The sequence below is a fragment of the Lithobates pipiens genome, unplaced genomic scaffold (assembly GCF_037356315.1).
Source record: "Lithobates pipiens isolate NorthernLeopardFrog02 unplaced genomic scaffold, aLitPip1_a1.2 Scaffold_3, whole genome shotgun sequence".
In the NCBI taxonomy this organism is placed as follows: Eukaryota; Metazoa; Chordata; class Amphibia; order Anura; family Ranidae; genus Lithobates; species Lithobates pipiens.
The window spans coordinates 116,182,525-116,207,274 of record NW_027507790.1 but is presented as its reverse complement, the minus strand read 5'-3'; the positions used below and the strand labels follow the sequence as shown (position 1 = coordinate 116,207,274).

At 39.2% G+C, this 24,750-nt stretch overlaps 1 protein-coding gene across 2 annotated transcripts in view; it reads left to right on the top strand.

Moving 5' to 3' along the window:
• PRR16 (proline rich 16) overlaps positions 1 to 24,750 on the top strand; it is a 430,206-nt gene that overhangs the window by 282,504 nt on the left and 122,952 nt on the right. Inside the window, exons 2-3 of one of the 2 annotated variants that reach the window (XM_077462213.1) lie at positions 7,435 to 8,299; positions 9,152 to 9,236. In XM_077462213.1, coding sequence (XP_077318339.1) covers positions 7,435 to 8,178 — 744 coding nt within the window. In that variant the 3' untranslated portion in view covers positions 8,179 to 8,299; positions 9,152 to 9,236. The remainder of the gene's footprint in view (positions 1 to 7,434; positions 8,300 to 9,151; positions 9,237 to 24,750) is intronic. The other variant, XM_077462214.1, reaches the window with a different exon arrangement.

The following is a 24,750-nucleotide window of genomic DNA, read 5'->3' as shown; positions in this document are numbered from 1 at the left end:
AGCTTTTAAACCACTGTGATTAAAAACTATCATTAATTCACTAATCCTATTAACACATTACTTATTAATAAAGCAACTCTACTACATCATCTATTGATACACACATGGAAGCACACTAGTACTTTCTTATGCTTGGGTGCTTGCATGGGTGTACATAGTCACATGTGCCTAAATCACTGGATGTTGTAGTGGGGAAGCTTAATTAAAGTGGTTGTAACCCCTCACATATACCCAGTGAAGTAAGTAGTCTCAGGTGATGCACAGAGACAAAACAAATCCTTCTACATAAGTTGTACTGATTTAATTACAGCCTCTTCTTCTACCATTTAAAGCACCGACTATACACATCTATTCTGAGCTCCCAGAGGCAGGGGCAGAGATCTGATGTCACACACTAAACAGCTCAGACAGGTACACCAATTACACTGCAATAGCGAGAGAAAAAGACACTAGGGTTTAGCTGAAGTCATGAGCTGAGTGCTCTTGGTTGGAGTGTTGGTGTTTAAAGTACCGGTGAGGAAGGAGGGTGGTTATGTTGAGTGACTTCTGGAACCTCGAGTACCACTAATTCTCTGAGGTGACCTCTTTCCCTGAGGATGTAGAGAGTCCCACAGTAAGAGGAGGATTTTTTTTCAAAATCATCAAGTTCCTCTTTTGATAGTGTTGATTTCATGAAGGCCTGCCATCTTGAGAAGAATTGTGCATTGGATGCTTCTTGTTTGAGGTCGGTGTTGAGTTTGTCTTTGTGCAATAAGTGTAAAAGTTCCCATTTGATTTGCGAGGTCTTTGGACAGTGGGGGGAAGTCCAATTTTTTTTTTATGGTGATTAAGAGACATATAAGGGCCCAGTCCTTATATGGTAGGTGGGTGTTGGGGGGACCATGGTAGTAGTTGATTGTCCTAATACCCAAAAATTAGGAACAAGGGGTCTTTAGGTAGTTTCAGCAGGGTTATATAACATATGTAGGAGATGACTTGATCCCAGAATGTGGAAATGAAGGAGCATGTCCAAAAACGGTGGGTTAATGATGGTCTTGGCTAATGGCACAGGGAACAGTTGGCGGTGCCCTGATCATTCTTGTCTGAGAGGAAAGGTATATAGGCACAGTGGAGGATTTTTTGTTGGGTTTCTCTCCATGATTTGTTGGGTGTCCTGTTTCTACATTGCATAGAGTGGAGAATTTTGTGAGGCCTTTTTGTTGCCAGATGTAAAATGGTTTGTGCTTCATTCCCGGTGGGAAGTTTGGGTTCTCCTGGACTGGAAGGTGCCTGGACATGAAGGGAGAGAGTTGTAGGCCTTTTCTTACTCCTCTCCAGGCTATGGCTGCGTCCCTTAGGAGAAGGTTATGCTGTAAGGATGAAGATTTCCATTTGCAGTGGAGAAGGGCCACCAAGGAGTAGGGGTGGGCCATTAGAGTTTCCATGGTGTAGTCTGAGTAGTGGGAGGATTGTGATATCCAATCTATACCTATCCGGAGTAGACACGCTAGGTTATATGCTCTGAAATTTGGGAGGCTAATACCCCCTTCGCGTCTGGGAAGATATAGTTTTGTAAAAGCAATGCGTGGTCGTTTATTTTGCCTGATAAATGTAGAGATGGCTTTGTTTTTATGTCCTTGTGTTGCAGAAGTAATGGAATCGTTTGAAGTGAGTATAATAAGCGAGCAAAACTGACCATTATCACTAAATGGCATCTTCTCAGGAGCGAAATGGGCAGATCCATCCAGTTTCCCAATTCTTGAGATATTTTTCTGTTCAGAGGAGGATAGTTAAGGTGGTAGATAGAGGAGGGTAAATTCCCTATTTTGATGCCTCGGTAGGTTATGTGTGATTTGGCTACTGTGAAAGGTGAATGGTGGGCCCAGGGAGGCTTGGAGAGGGAGAGGGTGCCAATGGGGAGGATTTAACTTTTGCTATAATTTATGCGGAGACCCGAGCAGAGTCTAAATTCATCAAATACTGTTATAGTAGTGGACATGTCAGAGGAGGGGTTCGCTAACAATATGAGGACATTGTTGGTGCATATAAAGATGAATAGTATTGTAGCATGACTTTATTGATGTCCTGTTGAGAGGATCTAATGGTGCCTGAGGTGTCTCTTAGGGAGGTGATATGTGTTTGGTGGAAAGGGCCTTTGCAAAACCTTGCTTGCAGTTTACCAGCTTTGTTGCCAAATTTGTGGATAGTGGCATCCATATGGGCCGTTGGGCCCATTTTGTCCATTCCAGTTTGTCAGTCCAGGTGTCAGAAGCACTTTTTGCTGCCTGCCATTCATTCCTGTTTTCAGGGGAGTCTATGGTGTATAGAGAGTGTTGTGCCAGTCGGAGTCTGGTACTAGCCATCTTAAAGTTTGCTAAGGTGCTTTTTTTGAAAGAAGCAGCATAGGAAATGATCCGGCCTCTAAGGAAGGCCTTGCCAACTTCCCAAAAAAGGTTTGGATTGTCGGTGTGTGATGAATTGGCTGTGGAAAATTCTGTCCATGCTTTCCCCATGTATTGTTGGAAATCAGAATTGTTTTGGAGATAGGATGGAAAACTCCATATTCTGGGACTAGGATGTAGGTCAGGTTTGTCTAGTGTTGCCGAAATGGGAGCATGGTCTGATATGTAGGGCAATGTCGGTTTTCAGTCTCCTAAAATGGTGAGGAAATTTAAGTATCTTAAAGGGTGACCTAAGCCCTTTCACGTTCCAAGAGGTGATTTTCATAGGGGTAAAGTGATTTGGGCTTGTATCGTGATTGTATTAGGGTTAAGCCTGAAGAGAGGAGCTGTAATAAGTAGGTGATGCCTGAGTGTCTAGTGTTTGACAGGTGGCATACGGTAGAGGTGTTTGAGGTGGGGAGGAGTTTGGGGAGATGGGTGTATAGTAAAAACATACTACTAAATATTTAGAGAAATTCACTTTTTTCTGTATGGAGACACTGTATAGGCCAGCTCCCAGTACTGACCTGAGCGTTGTAGTGGATATATGCCCATATTTCTATGATACCGTGAAAGGTCTGGTTATGTATGAAGGAGGGAGGAGGCCGTAAGCAGTAAGGCCATAGGAGGTATTTTTTAGCAAAGAAGATGCAGAAGGTTAATAAATAACAAAACAATAAATAGTATCAAGGTCTGTCAGTTAGTTGGATGTAAATCGACCTGATATAACCTATTAGGGAACATTGCATGCACCTGTTTTACATCAGAGTGGGTTCAGCTTCTACCTGATTAGCTAGGAGTGGAGAGATGGTAAGGTCCAGAAGGTCTGAAGCGTTTTGGAGAGTTCTTCCCCTGGTTTTTTTGGTCCAGAGGGTGATTATTTGGGGCAACCCTGGACGGGGAATTGAAGCGTGAATCAGCTTGAAGTTTGCGCAGGAAGGCTTCTGCTTCAAGGGGATCTTGAAAGGAGAGCTGGTCACCCTTGGGGGCTTTGAGGCGCAGAATTGCAGGGAAATCTAGAATGAATTTCACTTGCTGCTGGTGATGTTTCGTGCATATTTGTTGAAAGGCTTTCCTTTTCTTGGAGACTTTGACGGAGTAGTCTACAAAAATTTTGATTCTGTCTATATGAAGGGATCTAGACTGTCTGAACTTTTGCAGGATGATGGCCTTGTACGAGTAATTTAGGTATCTAGCGATGATCAGGCGGGGAGTTTTGCTGTTCGAGGTGAAAGCTCCCATGAGGTAGGCACATTCTACCGTACAAAGGCCTGGGAGGCCTAAAGGAGGGAGAAGCATGGTGTGAGGAGGGAAAGGCTGTGCAGCCGTTTACCTCCATCTCCGGGGTGTCCGCCATGTGTTCCAGCAAGGCCAAAACCGCATCTCAATTTACGGCTGGGCCGTCAGGGCCATTTGCGATCGCACTATGTTTTTTTCAACAAAGAGGTCCATGGCTATGCCAGGGTCACCCAGGGGGCTGAAAGCAGTGGTGGAGGGCCGGGCAGGTATTTGTAAGCCAATTTTGGGGCTGTGCTGCGGGAGCTGAGGAGAGTTGCAGCTACTCCATGCGGTGCCGGAACTGGAAGCACAGCTGCTTTTTTTAACCTTTTTTTGCAGCCATGATTTGAAAATGAAGACAAATGAACACTACTTTTGGTAAATCTTTAGTAAATCAGGCTGTAAATTTCCCTGCTGGCCTAGGAACAACTTGTAAAAACTTGCATCTTGAAAATTGATGTAGAACCTGACCTGAACAACCTTCAAAACAAACGTTTTTATTGGGTAAGAAAAAAGACCAATAAACCGTTACAAAATTTGTTGGGATGCAACCCATAGAGAAACATAGGTCATGTATCAATTAACATCATCTCATAAAATGCGTAATACAGTGTACGATGGATGAAGCACAAAGGATAGTAGTATTGCAGACCAGCAAATTGTACTACTGCAGCTTTCAGAGCATCCGAACAGTATAAAGTATTAACAGTAACAACAAATTTGTAAAACTGAAAAGTATAATGTCCACACATTATGTCTCACATTGTTAGGTTGTTCGTTCAAGAATAAAAGAAAAAAAAAGGAAGGGGGTTTAATAAAGATCAATGATACAGCTGCCTTGGTTACCATAGGGTCCCTCACCTACCTATCAGTAGTAGGCTATCAACCATTCCCCGACTAAGGGGGAGGGGGAGGTTCCAGTCCAGAGGGCCCCAGGTTGGGAGGCCAACTGGCCCATTTGTTGGTGAATACCTGCATTGTATCTATGATTGTATGGTGGATGCATTCCATTAGGCGAATGGTATCCATCCTTTGGAGAACCTGGGGCCAGGGGACTGACTGTGAGCGCCAGCTTAGGACTATAGCCCACTGAATAGCCCAGAACAGAATGTTAATCAATTTTTGAGAGGAAGAGGGAATCTCAGGGATCAGAGCAAACAATAGGCACCTTGAAGCCGTTAAATCAATGCTAGAACCTGTGATCAGGGCTACCTTGGATGAAGCCTGGTCCCAAATGTGTTGGAGGTGTGGGCAGCTCCAAAAGATGTGTAGCAAGGTGCCTGGCGTTGGGCAGCCCCTGAAACATTTATCGGAAACCATAGGGTAAAATTTGTGAACCCTATTGGGTGTAAGGTACCAACATGTGTGTAATTTCACAATCGCTTCTTTAATAGACACTGAGTGGGAGCATTTATGCATGTTTAAAAGCATGTCTTGCCATTCCTCTGTGGAGAATACTGTATCTAGATCAGACTCCCAGCGGCACATCGCTGTAGATTTCTCCGGCAGGTGCAACTCAATCAGGTATCTGTAAATAGCAGAAATGATGCCCTTTTCTCTAGATTGGTCTAAACACACTGACTCAAAATGAGTTCCTGCGGGGTCAGATGATGGTTTATAACATGCCTCAAAGAAGTGTTGAATTTGGAGAAATTTATAAAATTCTACTCTTGGGATGTTAAATTGCATCTGTAGGTGTGAGAAGGAAAAGAATCCTGTCTCATTGGAAAGTGCTCTCAGTGTGGTAAGAAATTGCTGTTCCTACCAGTGGAAAGTTCTAGGGGTATCAAATGCCAGAGGAAATCTCCTGTCTCCTAGAAATGATGCTAAAAGGGGTCTACTGGGACGGATCTTGAATTTTCGGGGGTATAGGGACCAGAGGTGTAGAGAATGACCAACAATACTATTAAGTGTAGCTAATTCCCTAGGTCGCAGACCCTCTTGCCAAAGGAGGCCTGAGATATAAAATGGGCGTATCGAATGTGCCGAATTACATTCAAATTACAGGTCACATGTCTGTTTGAGAAACACTTTTGGGTTTGTACTTTGTACTTTCAATAGTAACAGAGAAGTTTTTATGTCTAACATTTTAAATAAAAAACATATATATGTATACAATATACAGTATCTCACAAAAGTGAGTACACCCCTCACATTTTTGTCAATATTTTATTATATATTTTTATGTGACAACACTGAAGAAATTACATTTGCTACAATGTAAAGTAGAGAGTGTACAGCTTGTATAACAGTGTAAATTTGCTGTCCCCTCAAAAAAAACCAACACACAGCCATTAATGTCTAAATCGCTGGCAACAAAAGTGAGTACACCCCTAAGGGAAAATGTCCAAATTGAACCCAACTACCCATTTTTCCTCCCCAGTGTCATGGGACTCATTAGTGTTACAAGGTCTCAGGTGTGAATGGGGAGCAGGTGTGTTAAATTTGGTGTTATCGCTCTCATTTTCTCATACTGGTCACTGGACGTTCAACATGGCACCTCATGGCAAAGAACTGTCTGAGGTTCTGAAAAAAAGAATTGTTGCTCTTTATAAAGATGACCTAGGCTATAAGAAGATTGCCAAGACCCTGAAACTGAGCTGCAGCACAGTAGCCAAGACCATACAGCAATTTAACAGGACAGGTTACACTCAGAACAGGCCTCACCATGGTCTACCAAAGAAGTTGAGTGCACGTGCTCAGTGTCATATCCAGAGGTTGTCTTTGGGAAATAGATGTGTGAGTGCTGCCAGCATTGCTGGAGAGGTTGAAGGGGTGGGGGGTCAGCCTGTCAGTGCTCAGACAATACGCTACACACTGCATGAAAGCCCGCAAACAGTTTGCTGAAAAAAGCAGACTAAGGACATGGATCACTGGAACCAAGATAAACTTATTTGGTTTGGATGGTGTCAAGCGGCAACCAGTTGAGGAGTACAAAGACAAGTGTGTCTTGCCTACAGTCAAGCATGGTGGTGGGAGTGTTATGGTCTGGGGCTGCAAGAGTGCTGCCGGAACTGGAGTGCAAGGATAACAAAAAAACCTGTATTTTCACTTTCACATGACTAGATGATCGAAATAAATCGAGTTTTGCCTCATTCACTAAGCTAAGGAAAAATGTAATTTGTAAAGTCAAAATCACCTTGCCAAGTGAACAACCTATTCACCTATACGTACTACTTGTATGACATTTCTTGGTCCCTGTGTTGTGAGAGAAAGGGCCAATTGTTACATATTCTCCAATTCCTAGAAGTGCATCAATGAAGGGACACACAAGTAACAGGAATGCTAGTATATAACTGTGTGTTTTTCAGTTACCATGTTGATTTGACCCGAGTCCCAGGGGAACAAGGACACGGAGTGCCATCTTTAAAAAAAAACACAGACATGGTCAAAATTACTAATTTGTAAAGAAAAGCACAACATGATGTTTACCCAATTCAAAATGATTTAATTTTGTAAATACATTTATAGATGGGAAACAAAAAAGCAGAAAACTGCATGGTTTAATGAAAAATATATACTGCAAAAAGTACTCAGATATTGTGATAACATATCTATAAGCATCTGTCTCTCAGATCTATTTCTTTCATTCATTAAACTGTCACAATCATCTGAGCACTGCTGATAAGATAAGGAGAACTTTATTGTTTTTACAAAATCTATCACCCTGACACAAATTTTAGCTGCTTCGTTGATGTTTTAAAAGTTAATTGCATGTATTTTTCATGTTCCACAGGTGGTTGACCAGATTGACAATTTAACTTCAGATCTGCAGCTGGAGGATGAGATGACAGACAGCTCCAAAACAGACACGTTGAACAGCAGCTCAAGTAGCACAACAGCTTCTAGCATAGACAAGGTTAAAGTTCGAGCCAATACACCTTTAATAAATCCACCTGCACATCCGTCAGCTGTCCTGACAGTACTTAGGAAGCCCAATCCACCACCACCGCCTCCACGGTTAACTCCAGTGAAAATTGAAGAAACTCAAAGATTATTTAACTCCACCAATACTATAAAGAAAAATGGAGGATTACTTAGAAATGGTGGAATTCCTGGGGGACCTGTCACACTTCCTAATGGTGATGTATGTGCAATTCATAATATCAAAGTGGATAAAATGACAGGACAGCCATTGACACACAGACCAGAAAAGGACCGTTGTTCTCAGGCTACAACGAGAGAACGAGTACGCTTTAGTGAAAATGTCCTATATCATGGCTACTGTCCAGACTGTGATGTTCGATCTGAAATGAAAAACAAAGAGGTTCATCTTCATGAGGAGTCCATCCCCTTAGCAGCAAAACTTCCTCACCATTGTCCTTTGCCATCAAAACCATCGTATCCTGTGGAAAATGGTGGATTAGGAATTACCAGTGGTGTCTGCCATCTGCCTTCAAAACCAGGAAGTCAGCCACCACCAACTGCACCAAAACCACAAAAAACTATACTGAGAAAATCAACCACAACAACAGTGTGATTATTTTTTTATATTTAGATTTTTATAATATTTATTAAAAAAATGATAATGAGCACTTTAAAGCAATAAAAAGCCCAGATTCAACCCTCCTCTCTTCAGAAGTGTCATAACAATCAATTTGGTAAGTGTCATTTTATCAGTGTTCATTTTGGAAAATGTACTTTTTGTAAATGGGAAATTTATAAAAACAAAATGAATGTTTTAGGTCTAAAACTGTTTATTCGTAAAATAAGCAACTATACCAATAACAGAAATAAAGATTTTAAATAAATATTTTAAAAAGGCAATGCTCACTATTTAAAAGAAAAATGCTCACTAGTATTCAGAATGAAGTTCACAGATATGGCGTAATATTCTACTAAAAGGCGACACCTGGCAGCATAACTTCTAGCTAAGCATAATAGTTGTGTGCTTATAGTGTTTAAATGATCAAAACTTTAAATTGGCCATTTGAGATTAGGTTGAACATTGGTAGACTGTATACAAAATCTTTCTGTTACCATAGGTAGACTAAATCTACCTGTAATCATCATGATAAAAATATTTATATGAATTAATTGTATAAAATCAATCAATTATCCGAGAAGAACAAGACACATGTGCCATGTATATGACTCTTGATAACTCTAAGAATTTAAATACTGTTTGCCAAAGGAGCGCTGGTAAGATAGTGAGTCATACAACTCACCGGCATCTACCCAAAAACTGTATTGTCGGTTTATGGTGGACTGACACATTTAAGTGTTTTACTACTTCTAATAAAAGGTAACAAAAAGCTGTTCAACCTGAAAAGTAATGAACAACAAAAGGATACTACTCTGCCCAGGAACCTTCTCTTTAGGTCATGGGAATGTTCATCACTGGGTATTATTCTACCATTAAATGGCTTTTCCCCTCAATAGGAACTCATTGCAAAATATCAAAAAACAGAATTACGTTGTTTGTTACCTGTTAATATTCACTTACCTTTTAGAGAGAGTATTGTACGGGAGCATACCTAATGGATCCTGGAGCTTTACGTTTGGCCACAAGGACTCAAAACTGAATACGACTGTATGGTGAGCAAATCATTTTTAAGATATTAATATAGTGGTTTCTTGTTATTGGTATACTTGTTTTTCTGAAAAACATAACACAGCTGTATGTTCATGTTCTATAGCTTAAAAAAACTATTTTGCAAAACTGTTTGATCACAGATGTAAATGAAAAATAGACACAGGAAGATCTGACCGTGACGGATGGTTGTGTAGAAAAATCATGTTATATACAAGAGCAGTCGTTCTTGCTGGTCTTTAGCTGACCAGTTGATGGCCAGTGCAAGGAACTTTTAAAGAGACATTGGGGTTGATCTACTAAAACTGGAGAGTACAAAATCTGGTGCAGCTTTGCTTCCAGATTTTTTCGTCACAGCTTAATTGAACACGCTGAAGTTAGAAGCTGATTGGCTACCATGCCCCGCTGCACCAGATTTTACACTCTCCAGTTTTAGCAAATCAACCCCAGTGTTAAATCCATATCTTTGGCTAAGCATGCTTTTAATTGCTTTTAGAAAACATCCCTAGTGCTGAGCTTATCTCGAGGAAATAATAGTATTCACCCAGCAAAATCAATTTTAGAAGATCCTGAGATCAACTGGGAGTTGTATTTGTTCTCCGACCCAGTTAGAACAAGGATGATCTCATAAGTTTTATCAATAACAGGTCACAATGGGATTCATATATAAAAATGTTTGTAAATGGGTAAGTCATAAATGAACAAATGATTGGAAAAGTAGCTATAGGAAGCAAATTGCCTAACCTGGTTCATAAGCTAGTCATACATGTGTAGATTTCTCTCATTAAAATTCAATAGATTCTGCCATCCATGCTAAACACCAGAAATGTCCTTTGCTGGCTATTGTATTCTGACAACCGACATGCATGGCTGTCAGAATACCCAGACAGTAACTGCATCTGGTTGGATGCAGTCATTTTTCAGCCCACAATTTTCCACCTGGCTACTTCAACAATAGTTGCTGAAAAAATGTACTTTTGTTGAGCAGGGTAGTACACACAGGGTTACACACAACCCAAATGTCATATGATTCAGCTGAAATCAGCTAAAATTTGAGCTGTCCATGCCAGGTTTTAGAAGAAGAAGATTTTTCATAAGGTTTTTATAAGGTCTTATGAAATTGATTTTGGCCACAGTAAACACAGACTGGTACCTCACAGTAAGTGCTAATACATTTTTGTATTGTGTTTCAAAAATAGGTACGGATCCATCGTTTGATCTTTTATATGTATGTAAATGGATGGACATTTTTGCTTTTTTATATTGGTTTTATTGAAATAATAAGAAATTAAATACCAAAAATATAAAGAAAATCATTTATGAAGCAATAATTGTTGAACTATTCTGTCATCAAAATATTTATACAATGTTCATTGCTTATACTATTTTAAATATTTTGTTGGGCTCTAAACTGAAAGTAAAACTTCTCAACTCCCCAAAAATGCCCAAAAATGCCCAAGCTCCATTCTGCATCTTCGTCGGTGCAGCTGTCTGTGTTAAAGTAATAAATCTAGGACTTCCATTGTGCTACATCCAGAAATATATGAGCAAACAAACATATGAGGGGATAAACCCTAACATAAATGTTGGACTTTAATGGCACATAAATGAGGCATAAAAACATAAATAAAATATTTTTTTTATTACAAAAACAGTTAAAAGACTATACAGCAATAAAAGCAACCTTGCCAGTAAACTATACTGTATGTAAAAACCTGGCCAAACCAATCACCCCCTATAGGATTAAGGACACAGACACCTATAACCTATTAACACCAGTATATCGCATAGAAAGGTATTTAACCACTTGAAGACCAGCCACTGCAGTTGGACTGTAGCAAGTTGCTTCCTCTAGGTGAATCGCCATCAAGTTTGCCGCTTTAAGACCAATAGGGGGTGCATGCTGGTCCATGGCATGATGCCGGAGCCTATGCGCTTGGCTGGCAGCCGCATTGTCCACCGGCCACACGTGATTGCTTCTGAGAGAGGCAGAACGGGGATCTACCAATGTAAACAGACAGATCCCCGTTCTGTCAGGGGAGGATAGACAGATATGCTGTTCCTAGTGATTGGGAACAACGACCTGTCTCCTCCTCCAGTCACTACACTCCCTCCACAGTTAGAAACACCTCCCTAGGGAACACTTAACCCCTTTATTGTCCCCTAGAGTCAACCCCTTCCCTGCCAGTGACATTTATGCAGTATTAGTGGCTATTTTTAGCACTGATCGCTGTATAAATGCCACTGGTCCCAAAAAAAGTCTCAAAAGTGTCCAATCTGTCCACCGCAATGTCACAGTCCTGCTAAAAATTGCTGATCACCACCATTACTAGTAAAAAAAAAAAAAACTAATAATAAAAATGCCATAAATCTGGCCCCTATTTTGTAGATGCTATAAATTTTGCGAAAAACAATCAATATATGCTTATTGTGATTTTTTTTACTAAAAATATGTAGAATAATACATATTGGCCTAAACTGATGAAGAAATTCTTTGTTTACACTTTTTGGGGATATTTATTATAGTAAAAAGTTAAAAAAATATATTTTTCCAAAATTGCCGTTTTTTTTTTTTTGTTTATAGCACAAACAAAAAAAACGCAGAGGTGATCAAATACCACCAAAAGAAAGCTATATTTGGTTGGGTACAGCATTGCATGACCGCGCAATTGTCAGTTAAACAACACAGTACTGTATTGCAAAAAATGGCCTGGTCAGGAAGAGGGTAAATCCTTCTGGTCCTTAAGTGGTTATGGTGTGCAAGTACAAATCCAGTGGTCAATGCGTTTTGAATATAGTTTCCGTAGTTTCCTCGAGATCATATGTTGTGTGGTATGATTATATGTAACATGAGTAATCCGCGCTACCCCCAATGGATACTAGTGAACAAAATATATATAAAATAATAAAAATACGACTGATATATATGTGAAAGTGCTGCAATCTATACAAAAAAATGGAAATATTCAGTTTGGAAAATAGTGTATAAAAAGTGGAAACAGATGCGCAACCAAACGACATTTTTTAAATTGAATCAACATGTGCAATGGCACAATTGTGTAATAATACCAGTGCTAATGTGCAAAGAATGCAAACAAATGCACTATATCATATGTGAAATACCAGTGCTGATGCACAAAAAGTACACTATTTTATGTAAATTTGCACCAGTGTGTTCCAAAACACAAAAACTAAACAAATAGACACATGAAAATCAGCATACATAAAATAAAATAAAAAGAAATAAGGTATATGCTGAAGAACCTTATACTAAACAATACACATAAAAATCCCTAAATGTAAAAAAGTCCTTTAAGATGATTCCTTAGGTACATAGCCCCAAAATGGATATTCTTGTTACAGCATGGTTTCATACAATAGCCAAAAGGGTAATAGGAAGCCGGGTGGTGGCTTACCAGAGATGTTGGATCTCTATTACGGAGATCAAATAGGCACAATCAGAGGAATTACTCAGGTAGAAACAGTGATAAGGGCATCCATCAAGATCCTCTCCTCCGCCGGTAATAACAACCTCCACTTTGCAGAGATGCCGGATCTCTATTATGTAGATCTCCACTGTGAAATCTGGTGCCCTCTTGAGTCCTACATGCAGAGCACCACACCCCACATGGTTGCTATTACAGCGCCTGATCACTAGACCTGGGAGATGGCAACCACCAGAACCCACGGCCTTATAGGACTTGCCCCAATGTAAGCGCTCAGCCATCCAAACTACTCACACTGGTCATTGATGTACATCAGCTGCCCTGCTGTTAGCAGTGACGTGACATAGAAAGGGTGGTGGTATCTCTGATGTGATGGGTTGTGACTGCCAATCTTGGCTTCACTCTCTCTATCTCGTGTAAGAGGGAGAATGAAAAACTAGGTCTCAGGGGACAGAACAGTCTTCTTTCATAAATGGAAGACAACGACTTTTCTGAACAGAAAGGTTGCTTTAAAGATGACTTCTAGGCTGTTTTAAAAATACCAGTGAATGCAGGTACAGCATAAAAAAAATTACATTTATTTCAATGCAGCAATTTTAGGAAAATGAGTTCAGCTTCTTGTAATATTATGTACAGCAACACTCAAAGTTGGGGAGTATGGGGCAGATTATGAACCAATTGAGTGTGTTGCATTAATATGTACCTCCAAAGAACATGCATATGGGAAAAGAATGTAAAGCAATGAGATGGATGAGTTCATTATATCACTGCTGGTCCCTCGCTGACCAATCAAAGTTGGAGGCTTAAGAGAAGTCAGTTCTAGCTTTGTTCTACTGACAGTTAAGGCTGAATAGATCTAATTACAAATCCTCTGACTTATAAAACAGTTTTCATACAGTATATGTATTTTAAATGTGTACTTGAGTTTACTTTCAATAGAATAATAATGAAACATATGTGAGCATTGCTAATGGATAAGTGACACATTTAACAAAGATGCCAAGTGCTATAAATGAACTAAGACATTATTAATAGTAAATACCAATAGTAAATACTATAGTATTATAGTTCAATACAGTGCCTCATTGCACAGGAGCAACCAATTGCAATATCTTATCATATGTATCTTGCATAATAAATCCAAATGTATATAAAGTGTATGTCCAAATTACAGTCCATAAAAATAATTTAAATATTTAAAAAAAAATTAACAACCACATATATATATATATATATATATATATATATATATATATATATATATACTGAGTGTACATCTGTGCAAAACTAGTGCAGGAAACTCCACTCTTGTAATTCAGTGCTGGTGCCCCTTTAAAATGAATCACTCATGAGAATCAGTTGACCTCCTAAAACTAGAAGGTCAGAATGTTCTTCAGAGTATAGACTTCTTTTTCCCCTTCCAGCCAGATCACTATTCTCCATCCTCTTCACATAGAGATTAGTATCACCTTCTTTTTCTCAACCAGCAGGAAAAAGAGATTCCAAAACTGAATGGTTCAAAAGCCCCTACTTCACATGCCTGGGTCCTCCCAGTCTTCCTCTGACTATTTTTACTAAAAGGTTAGATCTGCTCCTCTGCACTTCCACAGTTGTCAGGACAGGAGAGCCAACATAGAGGTGGTGTTATCATCATTGGAGGATTATTACATACTGATACAGTGGTGCACAGTATCCCCATGCCCTGTAATCCTGCCCAGCCAGTGCGCATCCTCTGTATGACTGACAGTGACTATGAGAGGAAGCAGCACTGTTAGTCTAGAATTCCACCAATTAGAGCTTTCCTTATGACATCAGAAGAAGAAAAGTTTAATATAGCTGCACTCCCCCCCCCAGCTATTGCAAGCAGTGGTGACGAACCAGAGGTATCACTCAAGTGACCATTTTAGAAACATTTACTTTATCTTTTTTGACAGTTGCCTGTCATGTTGTTAACTGCTCACTTCACTAATTCACTCGTCTGAAATTATATGCTGTGGGGTTTTATCGGCTCTAAAGGAAAGCTATGTGGTGTTTTAAAAGTAAAAAAAAAAAAAAATATATATATATATATATATATATATATATATATATATATGTATATATATATATATATATATATGTATATATATATGTATATATATATATATATATATATATATATTAATTTACTATTGCAACCTCTGGCTGTCAGACATTTGTAGACTTCATATTTTACTGGTTCTTCTCCATATTGTAAATTGCAAATAGAATCCTGATGGTCATTTACATTTTAGATATTATACTATTGCTCATACCATAGTGCAAGAAGCTTGTTGAAGGCCACAGGCCACTCATCAAGGATAAATCGGAGAATAACTTGAATAAAATAAACAAAAGGCCAAGAAACTGATGTGGATGGCAGAAGATATGTTGAAATTTCACAAACAAAAATGATAACAATTTTGTAAAAGGATTGGATATTGAGAGATTAAAGATGGGAGCAAATGTGGAAAAAAAGGGTTGCTTTCTAGCACAGAGAAAGGAAGTCCACAAGCAATCCACATTGCATCATAATTACTAAAAGCAACTGAAATAGTGTCAATGAAAGTGCTAACAAACCAAGTCTGGAAAACCACTCAATGGCTAAGAGATTGCAAGAGATCAGTTTCTTTTCAAATGCTGTAGAATGGAGACCTGGCAGACTGTGCAAATAATGAAAAAAAAATTACCTTCATTCCCAACATTATTTAATGCAGACTACAACCCTACATTGAAACCGAATCATAAGATGTATAAACTGGATTTAGAAAAGAGGGGAGAACTAGAGATATTATTATAGATTCACCCCGGATAATTGAAAAAAGCCATGGAAATCAAGAAAGAAGTAAATATATGCTCTATTGATTACAGCAAAGCCTTGATGGTATAAGTCATGTAAAATTATGGAAAGTCCTAAGGAAAATGGGTGTACCTAGATATGTCATTGTTCCTAAAAATAATCTTAACACTGATCAAAAATCCACAGTCACGACAGAAAATGGAAACACAAATTGTTTCAAGATTTGCAAAAGAGCTAGACAAGACTGCATACTCTCACAATACTTTTTACAATTTGTATGCTGAATGTATAACGAGAGAAGCAGGGATAGAAAAAGATGATAGAGGTTTCAAGATTGGTAAAGGAAACTTAAATTTTCCTCTAGAGAGTTAAAGAATAGACTAAAAGTTAAGATTGCAACAAAAGTCTTAGCCCTTGTACACACGGTCGGACATTCCGAGAACAAAATCCGTCGGATTTTTACAATGGATTTTCTCCGAAACTTGTGTTACTACACACGGTAGGACAAAGTTGTCGGAAAATCTGATCGTACGTAACGTGACAACGTTATTTAGTTACGGCGGGACTACATTCAGGCTAGTAGCCAATAGCTTTGGTCTAGGAACTTGATCTGAGCATGCGTGGCATTTTGTCCGATCGGAATTCTCTACACACAATCGGACAAAGTCCGATCGGATCATGTTGTCGGAAAGTTTTAAGCCCAGCTCTAAAACTTTGTCCATCGGATATTCCGACGGAAACAGTCCGATGGAGCCCACACACAGTCGGATTATCCACCAACACGGTCCTATCGGACATTTTCCGTCGAAATGTCCGACCGTGTGTACAAGGGCTTACAGGATTCTAGTCTTTTTTTAAAACATTGTCAATAGGACAAAAAGTGTGGAGAAATCTCCCCAATAGAGTCCTCGAAAGCAGTAAAAATTGGACAGACATTCTAACCCTTCCTCATGTTATCCAACAGTATTAGAAACATTTTGGTTGGAGAAAGACTAAAATAAATAACTTGTTTGATCACAAATAGTAGCTGTTGGAGTCATTCCAAATACATCACCTGGTATTGGTCTGGTAGAAACCCCTATGTGTCTTTCTGTCCCCCTTCCCTGATCCCTCTTCTTTTCCCTCCTCACTGGCACCCTGGTTAAAGATGGACGGACTTAACATATATGCCCTTAATGCAAAGGGCCTAAATACACCAGAGAAACAACAAATGCTCATGAATGACTTAAGACAGGCCAAAGTGGATGTTGAATTCATGCAGGAAACTCACTTTAAAAAAGACAGACTTCCTGTTCTCATGAACAGATTTTTTCTCTTAGGGTACCACTCCACTAATAAAGCCAATTCCAGAGGGGCTTCCATCCTACTATCTAGCAAAATGCCATGGACACATCAGGACACTATGGTGGATGCAGAGGGTCACTTTGCATTCATTAACTGCTTGCTGACCGCCTCACGCTAATATATCTCGGCAGAAGGGCTCGTACAGATAAACTAACGTACCTGTATGTGGCCCTTTAAGAGGCAGCCAGCGAACGTGTGCGTGCACCGACGGTGGCACGTGCCAACGGCAAGCTCCGCGAGTCGGGTCGCGGGTCCCGTGGACTTGATCACCATGAGGATACCCACGATCGCCTCACAGGGAGGAAGAATGGGGAGATGCTAATGTAAATAAGCATCTCTCCGTTCTGCCTACAGACAGTGTCACTGATCTCTGCTCCCTGTGATCGAGAGCAGAGATCAGTGACATGTCACACATAGCCACACCCCCCCACAGTTATAAACACTCCCTAGGGCACACTTAACCCACACACTGCCCCCTATTGGTTAACCCCTTCACTGCCAGTGTCATTTACACAGGAATCAGTGCATTTGTATAGCACTGATTGAGGTATAAATGACAAAGGTCCCAAAAATGTGTTAAAAATGTCCGATGTGTTCGCCATAATGTCGCAGTCATGATAAAAATCGCTGATCACAGCCATTACCAGTAATGGTAATTTAATAAAATAAAATTCATAAAAATTCCATAAAACTATCCCCTATTTTGTAACTCTAACTATGTAACTATGTTGTAACTTTTGTGGGCCTAAACTGAGAGGGGCTGTTTATTATAAAATGTAAAAAAAAAAGCATTTTTTTCAAAATTGTCGCTCTTCTTTTGTTTGTAGCGTAAAAAATAAAAACCACAAAGGGGATCAAATACCGCCAAAAGAAAGCTCTATTTGTGGGATAAAAAGGGCGTCAATTTTGTTTGGGAACCACGTCTCACGACCGCACAATTGTCAGTTAAAGTTAAAGTGACGCAGTGCCGAATCGCAAAAAAGTGCTCTGGTCAGGAAGGTGGTAAATTCTTCTGGGGCTGAAGTGGTTAAAGGCCTTATAGGTGATGTACAGTTGACAGTGAATATTTACATCCCCGAACAAACACCAATATATTTTCCTAAGGCGCACTTTATCCAAACGTTCTGACTTTCAAGCAGGACATTTGATCCTTGGGGGAGACTTTAATGTCCCCCTATCTCCATCAGTGGACAGTTTGTCAGGCTCCACGTCGATACCAATAAACACCTGCAAACGCATTGCCCAAACCTTACATGAGGCTCAGTTAATTGACATATGGTGCCTCCAGCACGCAAGGGAAAGGGACTACACGTTCTATTCCCCTCCTCACAAAATATACAAGAATTACTTTTTCATTCCCCACAGCCAATTTCACGAAGTACGGAACTCCTCTATTGGTCTGAGGACATGGTCGGATCATGCCCCCATTTTTCTGACATAAGCAATCCCCAACAACCTCTCCCGTGGGATCCACTTCTCAATGAGAGTCTTTTGCAGAGACCAGAGGTCTATACCTGATGCAGACACTCCCAATCTCGATACCGGCATCATTTTTTTAAACAGGTACACACTCAATTTAATAAATGTATTTGGGCAAACAAAAAAACCTTGCCTGCCCCGTGTACTTTTGTCTCTCCCTAAACAAAACGGGGGACTTGCAGTTCCGGATATGAAGAAGTATTATCAGGCCGTCCACTTGGGAAGGATCATTGACTGGTGTCGACATTGGGACTTGAAGCTATGGACAAGGTTGGAGCAGGAACAGACCCGAGTTCCACTGACAGGAGCGATCTGGTGCTATGACCACTTATCACTGATACTAAAAAAAGCACCCACTAATAGGCACAACACTTCAAATAGGTTCACAAGCATGCTTCACGCATTCTCTGTCTACACTGGACTCACCCCTGCTCCCTATCATAGGTAACCCACAGTTCTACTACACGCTGCGAATTGTACAAGAGCACAACACTTTTTATTGAATGGTGCATGGCCCTCTTTAGAAGCATTAAGATGTGACACAGGTCCCTTCAAACTAACATTCTGGCTCTCCCTTCAAGTAAGACACTTCTTGGTATCAATACCGGATCCACAACGTTTTGATAGACCGCTCATATTTGAGGAGTACTGCACGAGAGCAGGAGTGCCCCCTTGTAGGTTCTGTCGCTAATGTACAATCTTTTGAATTCAACATATCATAAAATTCGTAATTAAAATGTATCTATGTGTACTAAAATACAAAAGGCCAACTATAGGTTGTTAACCAGATGGTAGTACACTCCACAAGCTTTACATATCTGCTATCCTGATATCTCCGAACTTTGTTGGAGGTGCCGGGGTGATAAAAGTACATTGCGGCATGTGTTTTGGTCATGCCCAAAGTTGGCTCCGTTCTGGTCTAAGATTAGGTTCAATAAAATCGTTATTGTTTTAACATGTATATAGACTGAGAACAAAGAACAGGAATAAAATAACAGAAACAGGACCATGTACCTGACATTAGGCCTTCTGGTCCTTTGGTCTAAGATTAGAACAATAATTCAGCAATTTATGGAATACCCAATACCAAATGACCCGACCTTCTTTCTACTACACGTCTCAGACATACCGGCAAATCTATACAAAAAGTAAATTGTGCGTAACCTACTTAATGCCGCAAATGCCTGTATCTCAATCTGTTGGAAACAACAGACACCTCTGGGTGCAGTTGTTTTAAAACACAGCTTTAATATATGAAATAGTAGCACTCACATTTAGATGAGAACAAGAAGACATAGTATATTGAATGTCAGGACGAGTATCCCAAAGTCCATGCTGTAAGCATCATTGCTGATAACACTTCCAACAGGGGGTATGGCCGGCTCCAGAAGGTGGCTTCAAACCGAGGCTTGGAGCGCAAGATGCAGCTGGCTCAGTGGGATGACATCATCTCAAAGGGACGCGTTTCGAGAGCATGCGCACTTGTGTGTTGTCACAAGTCACACTACTTTTTCAACAGACATAACAAGTTACCATAAAGGAGCTACTTATAAAGGGGAAAGGGGAGGAACAAGGAGAGGAACATAGGTAGGACAATAAAAAAGGACCTAATCAAGCTAATTAGGAAAGAAAAAGGAACGTAGGTAGGACAAACAGTAGCAAGAATATCTGAACATATATTTAGAACATATAATATATGTATATGGCTCTGGATACATAGACAAGCGATAAAGAACATTGTTATCAATAAGAAATAGGGATATTAAAAACTGACGTATTATATCTCAGAGATTAAAAAACTGATAAAATAACATATTACATTAATGATGGTTACAAATGAGAAGAAATAAAAAATAATGAATACAGACAGTATTAGTGTTACCATTGTATAATAAAAAAATACATGTAGAAAAAAATATATATCAGAATATATATGTACGAAAAGTAGCATATATCTCTTAGATAATTATAGAGAAAAAGGGAAAAAAACTCAAAAACCCCAAAGAATATTGTTAAGATGCAGTTTGCAATATGCTAGTGATATAAACGAAAGAACCTAGTGACCCTCAAAAAGAAAACACATGCTCTAGAAAACAATTACTGGAAATAGCAATTATATAAAAAATTATTATCTAAAAAATCTATTATCTAAAAAATCTATAAGTGTGCGCTTATGTGCAAAAACGTGCCAATATAGAGATAAGGGCAACAAGCGCCCAGGGTGCACAGGTGTGCGCATGCGGGAAAAGAACTGGTGCATACACGCACAGATACTCATCTATGCGCACATGTGTGCCAATATGCAATATATGCTTGTTGGCCTTATTTCTAGGTCATTTTAGAGCCAAGAGGAAACTCTAAGGGACCCAAAATTATATATATAAAAAATATAATGAAAACATATATTTTACAATGTGCTATTGATGTAGGCACAAAGCATTGCGATCCTCAGGCAAAAAAACATGCTCTCGGGAAACCAATATAAGTATAAATATTTACATGTATGCTCTTATGTGCACATATGTGCCAGTATGGGAATAAGAACAATAAGCACAATAAGCACCATAAGCACACATGCGCACGCATGCGGGCAAAAATAATGCACACACGTGCAAATATTCATCTATGCGATATACGCTTCATAGGCTAAGGCGCACATAAACCTTAAAAAAGACAATGCACCAATGCGCACCTTCAAAAAACCTAGTACTGTTAGGCCGCGTACACACGGGCGGACTGTTCGCCCAACTTTGTCCGCTGAACAGTGTTTGGGCGGACAGTCCGCTCGTGTGTGGGCTTTCAGCGGACAGTTTCAGCGGACAGTTGGACGGACAAGGTTTTTCGGAATTTCCGAAAAACTGTCCGCTGAAACCTTGTTTCAGCGAACAGCCCGCTCGTGTGTAGGCTTGTTCGTCAAACAAAGTTGCGCGCGTGCTCAGAAAGGATTTTCACGCCGAAAGCTATAATGCAGTGTATAGGACGTCGTATTTTTCGTCCCGTCGTACGTGCCGTTCACGTCATCGCGCACGGTTTCAGCAAACTGTTCGTTCGTCGTGTGTGGGCATGTCCGTCCATGCTAATTTTGAGCGGACTGTTTGCTGAAACTGTTGGACGGACAAAGTTGGGCGAACAGTCCGGGCGTGTGTACGCGGCCTAAATCATGCAAGCTGGTGAGCATTGTCTGTTCAAAAAGTATAGATGTAGTAAAATACTAGTACTATTAATCATGTAAGCAGATGTGCATTATCTGTATAGTAAAAACCGTGTCAGAATAATCAAATTGCCTATAGGATGGTGGAGATCTCAATTCCTTTGTTCATCCCCCCAGGAGAGAGAACATCTAAAGTATATATCGAAAAAGTTTCCCTAGAACAGAGCCTTTTAAAGCATTCTGCAGCTGGAAGGGATTTTGGAATCTGCTCGATAACCCACACTTGCAGACCTTCAGTAGACTGTTGGTGGGCTTGGAGAAAATGCCTAGGTACACTATGCGGATCTTTATCGCTTTCGATAGATCTTCTGTGTTCTCCAAACCTAGTCCGGAGAGCTTGTATTGTGCGTCCTAAAAAAATCAGGCCACATGGGCAGGTTAGTCCATATACAACATAATCCGAGGAACAATTGTAAAAATCTTTCAACATGTAAGTAGTTCCTTTAGTCGTAAAAGACTTTTTTCCATGTTTTACATGTTTTGCATTGAGGTTTACCAATGGTATTAAAACAGGTTTCAGACGAATCTAATTTTACTGGGTGCAATTTTAGTTTTTAAATTGGGTGTCCTACGATATGTGACTCTAGGATGCTCTGGAATAAAAGGTTTTAAGAGTGGGTCCTGTAGTAGGATACCCCAATGATTTTTCAGGATTTTTTCCATCTTTTTAAAATTAACATTAAAAGTGGTGGTAAAACGTAGGGTATGACTATTTTATTGTTCACAAGGTATTTTGGGGGGCTCCCCTTTTCGGAACTGTTCGCAGTCCTGATCAATAGTAGCTATAGGATAATCCTTGTCCTTAAACTTCTCTTTCAATAGTATGCTTTGTTCCATACAGTCACTTTCTCTCGTGCAGTTCTGGCGAAGTCTACAGAACTGGCCCTTTGGGATGTTGTCAATCCATCTTGGGAGGTGACAGCTCTTGTGATGCAGAATTTCCCGCTGTGGGTTTAGCATAATTTTTTGAAATGATGGCTGAAGTAGCTTCATCATGACTTAATTCTAAATCCAGAAAAGGTAACATATCAGAATTGCTTACTGAAGTAAATGACAACTCATAGAGGTTCTGATTGCAGTATTCTACAAAAAAATAAATTACATCCCAAATGATAATGATGTCATTGATGTAACGACCAAAGAACACAATATTGCAAATGCATCTTAACAATATTCTTTGGGGTTTTTTTGATTTTTTTCCCTTTTTCTCTATAATTATCTAGGAGATATATACTACTTTTCCTACATATATATTCTGTTATGTTTTCTACTTGTATTTTTTAATTATACAATGGTAACACTAATACTGTCTGTATTCATAAATTTTTATTTCTTCTCATTTGTAACCATCATTGATTTTTAAGTATTTAATTATTTTTTAATCTCTGACATATAATATGTTTTTTAGTTTTTAATATCCCTATTTCTTATTGATAACAATGTGATTTATCACTCGTCTATTCATCCAGAGCCATATACATATATTATACGTTCTAAATATATGTTCAGATATTCTTGCTACTGTTTGTCCTACCTACGTTCCTTTTTTTTTCCTAATTAGCTTGATTAGGTCCTTTTTTATTGTCCCACCTATGTTCCTCCCCTTGTTCCTCCCTTTTTTCCCTTTATAAGTAGCTCCTTTATGGTAACTTGTTATGTCTGTTGAAAAAGGAGTGCGACATGTGACAACAACCAAGTGCGCAGTTCTCTCTGCAAAACACCAGCAGGAAAAGTACAATAAGACATGGGCGATATAAAAACTATTTATTTACTCTGCAGAGAGAGTTGCCCTCGGAGTTTCCTAATACGTAGTACATACAACTTGAAGGCTCGAATAACGAAACCGAGCCGATTCAGCCAAAGTCCTATTAAACCTTACCCTGTTTATTCCCCTCCCTCTCCCCCTTCCAATCCTTCCACTCTTCTCATTCCCCACTCTTCGCCTCTTCTTTTGTGACAATTTTTTCCTTTCCATATTTTCTCATAACTAGTTATATGCTATAAGATGGAAATGGAGAACGAGTTTACTTTAACTGAAGGATTATTGCACATAAACTGAGATGAACAAAATTATATTCCATTCATAACATACATCGAAATCATTATATTTTTGTGACCTTCTTCCCCTTCTCCAAAATGTTGTTGCTGCTATTATGTTTTTTTATTTTTTATGCAGCCTTGATATGTATGTATTCAACTATCTTTGCCCATGTTGGGCATTGATAAAAACTATATTTGAAAAAAAAAAGAAGAAACCCCCATGTGTTTTTAAAAGCACTGGAATCCAGGTAGACCTTATAGTTTAATTCCATTTGGCCATTTTCAATAACAACTTTGGGGAGCACATTCCATCCCAGGATACTAAGGGAGTAAAGGTTAAATTTATGTTTAATCTAAGGAGTGTGTAAAATAAAGGAATACTTACCTTATTTCTTGCTCCCCCAACAGCCAATGCTCTTCTTGCTTGTCCTGCATTGTACAAGATGATGACGGGGCCACAAAACTAGAAAACAGAATCAGCTTTGATTGACCTGCCATGAATCTTATACCATTGGGGAATAAGCATGCTTAAGAGAGGAATGAAGTAAAGTATTGCTTTGATTTACACCCTTCCTAGAATAAGTGAGCATTTAAGGCTTACTAATAGCCTACCTTATTTTCAGTGATCACTGGGCTATTTACTCATGGTATGGATTCAGGGGAAGAGTACACATTTCTATTCTCTATAAGCTCTAAAGAATTTTCATTATAGCATAGAAAAGCTTCATGCAGCCATGTATAACTAGGGACTAAAACATTGACTGGGTTCAAGTGTTTGCTTTTGTTTTGTGTTTTATAAAACCACTAAAGCTTCCAAAGTGTCAACAGAATTTAATTCTCTTTTGTTTAACGTGCCTTTGTGCTCAACATTTTAATTCTCTGTACAAGCTGAAGTTCTATATTTGTTTTGTTTTGTTTTGTTTTGTTTTGTTTTTTCACAGAAAAATGTAATTTTGCTGCTTACTGTTTCAATCTGAATGCTCCCATAAAGGGGTTTGCAAATTCAAGAAGACCTTAGTTGCATTAAAAAAGAACACATATTTCATGATTTATGAGTTTATTAAATAGATAGCTGCTTCATTTTTGTCTTTTATATCTCCCTGCAGTTTATCCTTTAATTACATTACAGAGCAACACAGGTTTTGGGTGCCAGAGAACACTTGGTGGTGCCTGCCATTTAT